At 46.1% G+C, this 12,671-nt stretch overlaps 1 protein-coding gene across 1 annotated transcript in view; it reads right to left on the reverse strand.

Annotated features, from left to right (window-relative positions):
- Positions 1 to 12,671, reverse strand: part of sdk2a (sidekick cell adhesion molecule 2a) — a 117,842-nt gene that overhangs the window by 10,618 nt on the left and 94,553 nt on the right. Inside the window, exons 22-41 of the mRNA XM_018757033.2 lie at positions 12,120 to 12,241; positions 11,919 to 12,028; positions 10,330 to 10,480; positions 9,998 to 10,235; positions 9,386 to 9,501; positions 9,087 to 9,276; positions 8,740 to 8,838; positions 7,886 to 8,080; positions 7,371 to 7,572; positions 5,880 to 5,983; positions 5,587 to 5,657; positions 5,193 to 5,328; positions 4,748 to 4,804; positions 3,794 to 3,895; positions 3,579 to 3,694; positions 3,152 to 3,338; positions 1,952 to 2,089; positions 1,016 to 1,177; positions 786 to 911; positions 365 to 529 (exon numbers count right to left, since the gene is read on the reverse strand). Coding sequence (XP_018612549.1) covers positions 365 to 529; positions 786 to 911; positions 1,016 to 1,177; positions 1,952 to 2,089; positions 3,152 to 3,338; positions 3,579 to 3,694; positions 3,794 to 3,895; positions 4,748 to 4,804; positions 5,193 to 5,328; positions 5,587 to 5,657; positions 5,880 to 5,983; positions 7,371 to 7,572; positions 7,886 to 8,080; positions 8,740 to 8,838; positions 9,087 to 9,276; positions 9,386 to 9,501; positions 9,998 to 10,235; positions 10,330 to 10,480; positions 11,919 to 12,028; positions 12,120 to 12,241 — 2,787 coding nt within the window. The remainder of the gene's footprint in view (positions 1 to 364; positions 530 to 785; positions 912 to 1,015; positions 1,178 to 1,951; positions 2,090 to 3,151; positions 3,339 to 3,578; positions 3,695 to 3,793; positions 3,896 to 4,747; positions 4,805 to 5,192; positions 5,329 to 5,586; positions 5,658 to 5,879; positions 5,984 to 7,370; positions 7,573 to 7,885; positions 8,081 to 8,739; positions 8,839 to 9,086; positions 9,277 to 9,385; positions 9,502 to 9,997; positions 10,236 to 10,329; positions 10,481 to 11,918; positions 12,029 to 12,119; positions 12,242 to 12,671) is intronic.

Consider the following 12,671-nt stretch of genomic DNA (forward strand, 5'->3'; position numbering starts at 1 on the left):
TACATTTTCATTTGTTTACAGTACAGATGGTTTATCTGCAGCATGCCATACACACACCATATTTACATGCAAGAAATGTCTGAACCGCTTGTCCCATACAGGGTCGCGGGGAGCCGGAGCCTAACCCAGCAACACAGGGCGTAAGGCTGGAGAAGGAGGGGACAAACCCAGGACGGGACGCCAGTCTATCGCAAGGCACCCCAAGCGGGATTCAAACCCCAGACCCACTGGAAAGCAGGACCCGGTCCAACCCACTGCGCCCCCTCCATGCAAGAAATGTGCAGAATATAATACAAAACACAGAACAATGGGCGCTTTCTATGGCTTTGTTTATAAGAAAGTAGATTAAGAAACTCAGACTGACCAGATATGGAGGGTGATGGGGCACTAGGGGACCCATAGCCATAGTCATTTACCCCGATGACCCGGAAGTCATAGGTAACACCTTCTCTCAGCATATCAAAGTCCAGCGTGTAAGATGTCACTTCCTTTGGGATGTCCTTCACCAGTATGTCCCACAGTCCTTCATCTGACAGATTAAGCAGGACTTGGGTTATTTAGCTGCTTACATTGACCTTCATGTGTTATTTTACAAAATAGCCTGGATGATGAACCCAGGTTCCTTGCCCGTTCTTGTAACAGTTACTATGATGTCTTAAGAAAAAAACACAAGTCTATTACCTAAATGTCCACATACACTACACCATCATTTAGAAGAATGTTCCAGAAACAGTTTCTGATGATGTGTCCGGAACATCACATGTACCCGCAGCTCATGGGTTCACCTGAGGGCCTGGCCTCGATGACGTAGCGAGTGATGGGTGCTCGACCAGGATCGCCGCTGGTCCAGTGCAGAGTGAGGGTGGAGCCGTAGCGAGAGATGAAGGGGTCACCCGGGGGTCCAGGAGCACCTGAAAAGAATAGGAAAGGAGGTGGAGTCAACAGCCCACATGAAGATCTCAGAACATGACCACATCATATGGAGGACAAACAGGGGTAAGACAGAGAGACAAACCTTCCCCAGGTCCAGTTGTGATGTTGGCTTCCACTTCTGGGCCGTAGGTGATGGTCTTGGCCCGGATGCGGAAGTTGTAGGTAACTCCATCAGCCAGGTCTTTGATTTTCATCCACAGGGGGGCACTTCCCTTAATATCCACTGTCACAACTTTGCTGACACCTAGCAAGGACAAGAATTGGAACAAAGCTAAAGATGACAAAACCTGAACATCTGACTTTGTTAGACGGACATACACACACACACATAATATGAATGCCTACGGCCTCTCACTTGCACAGCTTCCATGAAGACCAAATCAGATGGAAATGTATGGAGTCTGTAAGTGTATATTTAAATACGGAGGTCTACTATTTTAACCCCTGGGGATTTCAGACCACTTACAGCTTCTTATCCCAGATGGTTGTCTGTTCCTAGATGGTGGTGGGAAACTCTGACCGTCAAGGACTACATAGGTTTCTGTGCTCATTCCACATCTGACCTCAATTACTTAAGAATCTCAAGCAGAAGTATGTACATTAGTCCCCTAGCACTCGTTGAAAGAACAAATATAGGAAAAGCCTACAGAAATGAACTGGATTATAGCATTTTAACCGTCCCCCTGTGATCCCTTTAGGTCAAATTTTCACAGTAACTGTAGTTACTGTGGGAACTTGGGAATTCTGTGGCTGTTAATTAGTGCCGGAGCTTACAGAAGCTGTGGGCATTAAACTCTCAAAGGGAACGCAGGGCTATAGGGGCATTTATTACTAAGTGTTATGCGGAAAATGTTGGGAAACTATCCGAACAAGGAGACAAGAAGGATCAGTGAGCACACCGTTTATTCATATACATTACAGTGGTGTAGTAAACGTAACAGTGGCATAAATCTGGGTATAAAGCTTATGGAAATGGTGTGAAAGAGTTAAGGATAAGCAGGACCTCGTTGTAACCTACCGTCCACTGGGGTGCAGGGTTTGTAGACTAGGCGGTAGCCCTCGATGATGCCGTTGGGGTGAGCGGGTTCCCCCCAGGACATGTTGACGGAGGTGGTGGTGAGCTCGCTGAAGTGGATGAAGCTGGGAGTGCTGGGGGCTGAAGCAAAGGGAGGAGACATGAGCTGCAGCCAGTCAGCAGGAGGAACTATGCCCACTGTGTCCAAGGGATACATGCAGTCTGTCCATGAGGGACACTGATAGATCCCAGGTACAAGCACAGTACAGCTAACAGTGTCATGGTTTGATGCTGTCTCCAGTTTACCGCATGGTAAGTTGAGCTACTTGTGTACACTGTACAGGTGGTCTTGGCTTATAGATGGGTTCCATTCCGAAGACCCTGTCACAAGTCGACTTCGTCATAAGTAAAAAAAATCCCCTTATGATATACGAACCATAAGGATATATAAAAAATCATTCATGCTAAAATAACACTAATACAGAACAATAATAATAATATGAACAATAATGACTATACAAATGCTGTACAGTATATATGCGCACACACGTATGTAGTAATTATATTTTCATGCCGCACTGTTTTCAATTCTGATTGTCTTCGTTTCTTTTCGGCACCACCAGAATGCTCACATTTTTCACTTGCCAGATATTGTTAAATAAAAAGTAACTTGAATGGAGTCACAAACAAAATGTTCTGCAAAAAAAATGTCTTAGTAATTAAAATGCAGTTGCTGACAAACACATTGACTGAGTCAATAAGAAACAGGGTGCTCTGCGGCAGTGCCGCCAGCCACTGTTATTGTGCAGCAGACAAAGAGGTCTTACTTAGATGTTAGGGCCAAATGTTGGGGCTCAAAAATAATATAATAAGGTTGATGGGATGACCGTGATAAACCCAGGATACCATAAGATGCATATGTTGTAAGTTGAAGATCACGTGTATATACCATGGACACTCAGCAAAACATAGTCCAAAGGGGACCAGGGTAAAGTGGATTCTCATTCATCTCTGTTCCTAATAACTTCACTGTATTAATTACTTGGATAATAAGTGACCCAATTTATAGTGTCAGTGTAAAGCATCCAGTCAGGACGAGGGTTGTCCACCTTTGAGCTAACTCAGTAATAGTAAGAAGAAAGTGCTGGAAGTTGTATAATCCTGAGGGCCCTTTGACTGTGATGAATGGCCCTTCCTTCCCACCTGCTTGCTGGGTGCGCCCCCTGGTGGGCGCACTGCGGGGCCCGTCTCCGGCAGCGTTGAAGGCAGCCACGCTGATCATGTAGGTGGTGTAACCTGTCAGGTTCTTCAGCTTGACTCCAGTCTCAGGCAAGAAAAGGATCCTCATTCGCTCTGTCTCATTCCGCAATTGGAATTCCCAGAAGTAAATCTGCGCCAGAGGGGATCGTGCATCACAGTGAGCTCATGTGAGGCTCAGGAGACAAAGTGCTCTTGAAGACCTTAGGGGGTCCATAAGAGACACTTAAAATAAAGTCCCACTGAAGTATTTCAGCATTCTTTTACATTACCTTTATAATAACGTGTGTATGGCTTAGTGTTAACCCCTGAACTTAGATGACCGTGAGAGATCCATTCCCAGGCAACCTCAGCTGACCGCAGCCAAGCTCACCTTATACCCCTGAATGTCACCATTCTGAGCCTCCACCGGAGGAGGGTCCCATGTGACGTCCAGCTGAGTGGCTGTTGCCGACTGGATGGCCACATTTTGGGGCGGGGCTGTCGGCACTGACGGGAACACAGGGGAGAAATCGGCCTTGAAACCGCGAGTTCGAAGGGAGCCCGGGATTTGAAGCCGCCCCCATGCAAAGGTGACGTCACGCTCACCCGCTTCCCCCACAAACACTTCCTGTGGACTGCTGACGGGCCCCTCTCCCACCGCGTTGTACACGCTCAGTCGGATCTCGTAGCGCTTGTGTTTACTCAGGTCTGCGGAACATTATACATGCACGTTAGCCACAACGCAATCATCACAAGCCATCCACGCTTACTAACTGCTGTAAGAACTCATGTGTGTTTTTACTGAAGTAGGAACATTAAAGTGATCAACACGCCAGGAATTTCCACTTTTCATACAGCTTTGCTGCACTTACGATGGGGTTCTGTTCCGACGACACCGTCATACCTCAACTTCATCGAGAGTCAAAAAATCCACTTATACTCTATTATTTGAACCATAAAGATATATAAACAATTTACATGGATGAATGCTATGTTGTATAAAACTTACTGTTACATTTTTCGCAAATTTCACACATTATTCTTGTTAAAATAAGACAACACGGAATTATTTATGAGTACTGCAATTAATAAAGTACAGCCTTCATTAATGAATAATGAATACTTGTTTTTTTTTTGCTTTCTAGCCATTTTAAGTAAAAAGTAACTTAAAGGGAATCACACATGAAAAGCTGTGCAAACAAATAGTCGCTGCTGGACACCCAAACACCAACCAAGACCCAAAAGATTAGAAATACAATCCCTTGCGGTGTCACGGTCAATCAATGTCATAGAGCAGATGGAACAGTTGTCCTTATGTGTTCTGACCAAACGCGGGACTCAATTAATACAATAAAGTTAACGGGATGGCCGTTGTAAGTCTGGGTTCTTACGTAAGTTGAAGGCCACATGTGATAATTTAACATCAAATTTGTGTTGTACCTTACTGTCCCAGAAAAGCCAGGATGAAAGCATACACAGACTGACACACACACACACAAAAGCTTTGGGAGTGTTTGTGTGACAGCAAGAGCAGGACAAAGACTCTCTCGGGGAACTTACTGTCCAGCTCGTACTCGGTCAGTGAGGACTGAGTGAGGTTCCGCACGCTGTATGTAGCTGAATGTGACAGCGAGTCGGTGAACAGGGTGGTGTTTTTGGGGAGGGGGGGCAGAAAGAGACAACAAGGATAGACAGACATTAGTGTATTAGTGCACACTGCTGTTCGCTCAGATTGGTGCTTCGCGCTCAACGACCCCACAAGAGGTGGCGGCGGCAGCGCTCTCGGAAATCACAACAAACCGACACAATTACACTCAACAGCATTTAGTGCCCGAAGCAGAGCGTCAGTTACACCACACAGGTTATAAACCTTTATTACACCATACAAAGTGCTTCTTTACTGGGAAATAGCCCTGTGCCACAGAAACCTCTAGCTCCTTGTGTATGTGTGTGTGTGTGCGCGCGCGCGGACGAGACCTAGGCACGACGACGTGTGGTTACTAACTGGTAAGTTCCGCCCATGTGGCTGCGGGACTGTTGACCGTGCGAACGGTATAGCTGCGCAGGCGGTCGTACTGGAGCTCCCGGTAGCGCACCCGGAAGCCCAGGAGGATGCCGTTGATCCGCTCTTCAGCGGGTGGCTGTAGGGGTAAAGGTGGGTAGAGGAGCAGAAGGGTTAGACATGGGTCCCTCTTCGTGTCCCAAACGACAGTAATTTTTACTGTATCAGTTTAGGGTAAGTACCTTGATCACGGGTAGTACAGCAGGAATGGGATCCAAAGCTGGGTCCTGGGTGCAAGCCAGCTGCCCTAACCACTACACGACCTACTGCTCCCAAGCCAACGCATGACCAGACCCCCATGCAAGACACCACACCTAGAGCACTTTGTCACACTCACCTGCCAGCGAATGAGCACCGATGTTGTGGTGTGCGGGGTGACGGAGAGGATTGTGGGAGCTTCATCCGGGGCTGCGCGGAACAGAAAGAAAGATCAGCCAGAACCTCATACCTACTGCAGAACATACCACACTCATGTCTATGACCGGATTATTCCGTTTGGATTATGGATGGGTCGTAGCTGGATCATTCTCTGCACTTGTAAACCCCAGATTTACGTCCAGGGTAATTATCACACTTGGCGGGGAATTTCTAACAGCCATCCCAGAAGCGAGATGGATGTCAGACACCCACCGTCCTGCAGAGTGGTGATGGCCTCGCTCTCTTCACTGTAATCACTGTCTCCAATATCATTAATGGCCTTTACCCTGAACTGGTAGGATGTGAAGGGCTTGAGCCTGCAAGGTCAAAGGAGAAAACAGTTATTACTTACTCATAACGACATTTGTTAGAGAAGGCATTGAGACACAGTCATTACACACACACACACATTTTCAGAACCGCTTGTCCCATACGGGGTCACGGAGCCTACCCGGCAACACAGGGCGTAAGGCTGGAGAGAGGGAGGGGACACACCCAGGACGGGACGCCAGTCCGTCGCAAGGCACCCCAAGCGGGACTTGAACCCCAGACCCACCGGAGAGCAGGACTGCGGTCCAACCCACTGCGCCACCGCGCCCCTCTGACACAGTCATTACTAAAGCTTAATTACATTAATCATGTGGATGAGTCATGTTACACGTTATATTGCTGAGATGTTATCACTGTACAATTACAAGTACAATAACATTAAATAGTGAAGATAGCGATAAAGGCAGAGTTATTACAGTGCAATTACACATATTTATGTTCGTTATAGGAGGAAGAAAGACACTTACTACTGTTTAATTACATTATTTGGAGGACTAAGTTGTTATTACCACAGATAAAATTGTCATTACTCATAAATTACTGCTGTGTAATTACATTAATCAGAAGACAATGCTATTATTACTGTACAGTTCTTTTAACTAAAGAACACAGGTAAGGCAGTAGTTTTTACAAATAATTACAGTCAGAGAACTCAGATATTGCAGTGGTTATTACAGGATAATTACATGTATAATTACATTAACGAAAAAAGATAGCAATAAAGTGGTGGTTATTATGGTATAATTACATGTATAATTACATGAAACTATTATAGCTATGCTGTGGTTATGACTATATTCTAAATACTTTCATAAGAGAATCAGAGAGATAATTACTACTGTTTAATTACATTCATGAGACAATTGTTATTACTGTACAGTTCCATTAACTAGTGAAAACAGAGATAAGGCTATAGTTATTGCAGTATAAATACATTAATTAGAGAAGTCAGAAATATGCAGTGGTTATTATAGTATAATTACATGTATAATTAGATTCATTACGGAAGGCAGAGATAAGGCGGTGGTTACTGCTGTATAATTGCATTCATTAGCATATTCATTCACAGAAGTTCCAGCTCCATATTCTTAAATGGTCCTTTATCATGAGGTTTCTTATTAAGCACTGTTCCATTGTCACAATCCCTACCCCACACTTCATTATCTCTGCTGTTTCAAACAGCTATTCCCCAATTCCCTAATCATCAGCGTACGAGTAACAGCCTCAACCTCCACAAGGCCATATAATAAAAGTCACCCATAGTTTGATACTAGGATGTTAAATGAATAAACCAGTTACTAGGCCCATCTAAGTGCACTGGTGGGGGACTGATAACTCCCCAGTCAGGCGTACCCATCCCAGACCTGTGCCCACCTGTCTACGATGTAGGAAGTGGCCTCGTGGTTGACGGATGCTGAGTGGACGGTCCAGTTGCTTTCAGGAAGTTCTCGGCACTGAACGGTGTAGTAGCGCACAGGTGAGAGGCCATTGCTGCCCGGTTCCCATGACAACAACACACTACGGGCCTGGACATCCTCCTGTGGGACCACGGGCCGGCTGGTGGGCTGGGGTCGAGCTGAGGATTCAGAGACTCTCTTTAGATGCTAATACTGACTTAGCCAAACCAGTTATTCATTAGATTTAGAAATGAAAATTTAAACATTCTTACCTTCGAGCTCATTGTATATACACACAGAGTACATCACAATACAAAACAACATAAAGTAAACAACCTATAAAAAAAGACTCATTGACCAATGTAGTCAGATGTGGTCACACATTTATTTAGACCTTTTTATATTTCAGTGGCAGTACAGGGTCTGTCATTACAGTCTTGAAAAACACAAGGTATAAGGCAACCCTTGTTGAATGAAAACCCTATTCAGTACCTCTCTTCTCCGTGGTGACCACCAGAGCCTCGGCTGCCTGGCCCCAACCCTTGCGCGTCTGGGCCGTGATGCGGAACACATATACCGACTCTGGTTTGAGCCCAGATGCCGTGTACTGACGTGCGCTTGGGTTCAACACATCCACGGTGGCCGTGTTGCTATTGGTGGAGTTCAGTCTGTAGGTAATCTGATAGGCTGAAGGAGAAACAGAGAGACCCTCAACAATGCGGACTGGGGAGCTGCACTGTCATCATTGATGATTACGGTGCTGGGGAGCCTACCACTGTGGGACATGCAGTGTTTTCAGAAAATAATCTGATCCCTCTACTTTTGAACTATAGTCGTGCTGAAAGGTAAATCTCTGCCCTCGTCCAAAGTTGTAGTCACTTCAATGTCCTCTCTTTATCTGGCTGCATTATTCTTTCCCTTAAATCATGATCAGACTCCAAGTCCTTGCTGCTGACAAGTGTCCCCACAGCACGATGCTTCCTCCACCATGCTTCTCCATAGCTATGGTATTGGCTACATGATCAGTTAATATATTGGCAAAATCTGTTTTCACATTGTTATTATAGGCTATTATGTGTCAGTTGATAAAAAAACATCAATCTATTTTGAAATTAGTCTACAACACAACAAAGTGAGGAAAAAGTCAAGGGGTCTGAATACTTTCTGAAGGCACTGTCATGTAGAGCGTAAGATATGAGTAATAGTAATTAGTGTAAACACAGTCATAGTGATACTGGATGGGGTTCAGTGATAGGAGTTCTAATGTAGACCCTAAGTTACGAAAAAGTCTGCAATGTGTAGGCTATTATGAGTTGTCAAAGGGACAGACAAGCACAGTCACTTACCTAGGATGATGCCATTGGGCTGGGCAGGGGACTGCCAAATGAGGCGCACAGAGGTTGTCCGAACCTCAGGGAACAGAATCCCCACTGGGGGTCCTGGCACTGTGGACACAAACAGGGGAAGAGGGGCTTATTTTCATAGAGCGCAAGCAGCCTGAGTCAAGTTCATAACAAAGTGGGTGGGAAAAGGTGGGATAGATATACTGTGTTTGGGGTCAGGGTGGGGATAAGGCGGGGTTGCTGTTGAGATAGTGGAGGGACGAGGTGAGGCAATAACGGGGATACAGTATCAACAAAACAGGAGCGGGACAGGTCCTGCATGGGAACAGGGTGGAGCTAGAGGGGCTTACCATCATCCAGAGTCCTCTCCAAGATGGGGGGTGAGCTTGGCACCCCGTCACCAATGCGGGTGAAGGCCAGCACCTGGATCTCATACAGGATGTACTTCCCCAGGCCGGTGAGCTGGACGCTGTGGGTGGTGTTGCCCTCCACTGTCCAGAACTGGAGCGGCACATCTGAGTCCTTCTCCTTATACACCACCTGGAGAAGGAAGGAATGGGTGAGTAAAACAGAGACCAAGTCACTGTTTTGTAAATTATTCTGTGTATATACATTGTTCGTTTGTGAAACTGGGCGACGAATGGTGTACCTTGTAGCCCAGAATAAGGCCGTTGCGGTCGGCCTCAGGGACCTCGACCCAACGCACCAGGATACTGCTGGAGGTCGTAGCGAAGGCGGAGACGTTGGAGGGTCCACAGGAGGGGACTGAGAAACAAAGACCATATGGGGTTAGAGGTCACGGGAACACACTGCACATTCTAGATGCCCCAGAATTACATAAAGCATCCTAGTCAAATAACTTTGGGAAAATATCCAGTTAAGCCAAGTGACCAAGCTAGACAGGGAATGAAAGTCCCAGACACTGAGTAGAGAGGGAGAGCTGCAGACCCTGCCAAAGAATGTATGCCTGTAAACAAAAGTCATGCATAGTACTTGCACTACACCATGTGTTTCCCATTCCTTGCCTGTGTTCCCTGGAAACTATGAGGACTAGAGAACAGATCAGGTGACAGACGTCTCAGGAGTGCTCCTCAGACACCACAAGCCTTTCAGAATATCCCATTATGAGGGCAAATAAGCGAACAATTTCCATCAGCAATATTTCACACTGTTGGAGACCTGGTTTAATACTCTCAGCAAAAGGCTGGAATGCTCAGTGTGTGTGTGTGTGGACGTGTGGGCCCATGTATGCTTGATGTACCTGACTCCCTTGTCCTGCCATGCACTGGCTGACTCCAGGGCCCAGCCCCGATGCCGTTGAGTGCCTGTACCCGAACCTCGTATTCGGTCCATTCCTCCAAATCTTCAATGGTGAACTCACGCTCCAGCCGGTCAGGGATGACGTGGGTCAGCACCCGTTCAGGCGAGCCAGTCTGGGCATACTGGACCCGGTAACCCACCAGCTCTGGGTTTCCGTTGTACTCCCACTCTGGGAGGGGCTAGGGAGGATGTGCAATTGGTCTTTCACAGATGATACGGAAAAAACCACCCTATCAAACCTGTATTCAGGTATTCTAGACTGCTCATACATACCACCCAGCGCAGCCACAAGCTGGTCTCACTGGCCGTGCGCAGGGTAACGTTGCCAGGGGCAACGTCTGGGGGAGCCTGCAGGGTCTGTATCTTCCTGGATGGCTGACTGGGTGGACTGGTGCCAACAATGTTGACCTGCCTCATCCTGAACCTGGTTATAGGGTGTAGGCAGACAGGGATGCATAATTCCTCTTTTACTTTGGATTTGGGTTTTGATGTCACTATGTACTGCATTTACTACAAGCAGTCCCCGGGTCACGAACGTCCGACTTGCGTAAAACCCGTAGTTACAAACCACCCCACATAAACCATGTAAAGCCTACTATATTAAAAATTGGGGTTACATAGAATGATTCATAATAAAAAATGGGCACTACTTTGCGATGCGCATCAAAACATTGCACATCTACAGCGGTTCGCCGGCTTGATGGCACGTGAGCCTGAGGTACGACAAAGATTTCCTTCTCTTCAGTCGGACTGTCATGCCCACGACCTTGCGTCGAACATCCGCACCTGCCCAAAATCAGAGCAGCGGGGTATAAAAAAGCTGAACCTGCACACCCTGGTTGTGGAATCTCGTTTGAGAAACCCGTCTCTCCAGCGCTCGAGTGAACCCACAACAACCTACCCACCCTTCCAAGCTGCTCATTCTCCTCAATCCCTTGTTCCCGCTCCTGACGCCGACGGGTTCTGACACTTGCATCGCCTCCTCGACTACAACATCGGAATCTCCCCAAGACCTACGTTTGTGCATCGACCGACCCACGCCTGCCCCCGACCACGAATCTCACCTGCTCCCTTGTGCATCGACAATAAAGATCCCGCGACTGGTCCACACACACACACCTACCTCAGTCTCCTGTCCGCTCAGTAAGACACATTACATTGCTGTTAACAGTGTCTCATGTGTTACTGTATTTGGCCTTAATTTTTTTTGTTTTTACCTTCCTAACCATGGCACCAAAGCATAAATGTGATGCAAGTGATGGCGATGCATTAAAGAAAAGGAAAACGATCACGACTGAAATTAAAGTGGAAATAATAAAGCGATCTGAAAAAGGTGAAATGCCAGTGATCATTGTAAAAGCGAACATTAAAGTTTCTTTCGTTTTTTTATACCCACACACACATTCTCTCTCTCCTCCTCCTCGCTCTTTTATAATACTGTAGTAACATTCATTATTATTATTATTATTATTATTATTATTATTATTATTATTGTTGTTGTTATCATTATATCATTACATTGTATTATTATTACACTATTGTTATATTAAAGAGTATTTTAGTGTATCTGGAAGTGTTTCTGTAATGTTTTTTATGCATAGAAGGGTATACGATATATTATATACTACGACAAACATTTGACTAACTGACGTCAGATACCAACCATACCTAACTGTTATGACTCACGTAAAAATCCAACCTAAAGACAGACAGGAACGGAACTTGTTTGTAATCCGAGGACTGCCTGTATATGTACACAATATATACACATACTACATACTGTTGATCCATCCATCCATCCATCCATATTCAGAAAGCATGCTAGAGAATTGTATGGCAGAGTATGGCAACGTTAGATTTACCTGTAGAACGTGTAGGGGTTGAGTCTAGGGACTTCTAGGGATCGGGCATCAGGTTCATTGGGTAGCTGGTGCACCATGACCCAATCCTCGTTCTCTCCTATGACGCCGATCTGGGGGGAACGCGGCAAGCAGACTTATTAGAAAGACCATGAGCAGAGTACAAACTGGAGAGCGTGGAGCCACAGCTCACGCTCAGCTCACCTGCGCCTCCACCATCCAGCGGGAGATGGAGGTTTTGCCGTCGTAGCCGGGCTTGAACTGCAGCGTGACGGAGCGGGGACTAATGTTAGAGATGGCGATGTTGGTGGGGGGGCCAGGAAGCTCTGTGGGAAAAACAGATGAGTGGGAGTTGGCAGGAGAGTGAAAGAGACAGGGAGAATAACCACAAATTTGCACTTAATAGTGAAGAGATTTATTTGAAGACGCTATTTACATAATGGCCTCAATATGATACGGCTCTAAATAGCTCTAAAAGCAGCTGACTTGTGTTCTGATATCTCATCGAGCCTTGTTATACTGAATATCAATGAAACCGCACTGAAACACCGCCTCATGGAGACTGAGAGCAGTGGTGGAAAAAAGCATTTGTTAAAAGGACATCCTGTGTTCATAAGAGTGCCCTCTTTTGAAAACAGTGTAATTTAACAGCTTACCGTGAGCTTTGCATAGCAGAATAGTGCCGTTGCCGCTTGCAGTTCAAATGGAACCTATGCCACTCCTTAACACCTGTATGCAGAGGACACTCTACGTTGA

The sequence above is a fragment of the Scleropages formosus genome, chromosome 8 (assembly GCF_900964775.1).
Source record: "Scleropages formosus chromosome 8, fSclFor1.1, whole genome shotgun sequence".
Lineage (NCBI taxonomy): Eukaryota > Metazoa > Chordata > Actinopteri > Osteoglossiformes > Osteoglossidae > Scleropages > Scleropages formosus.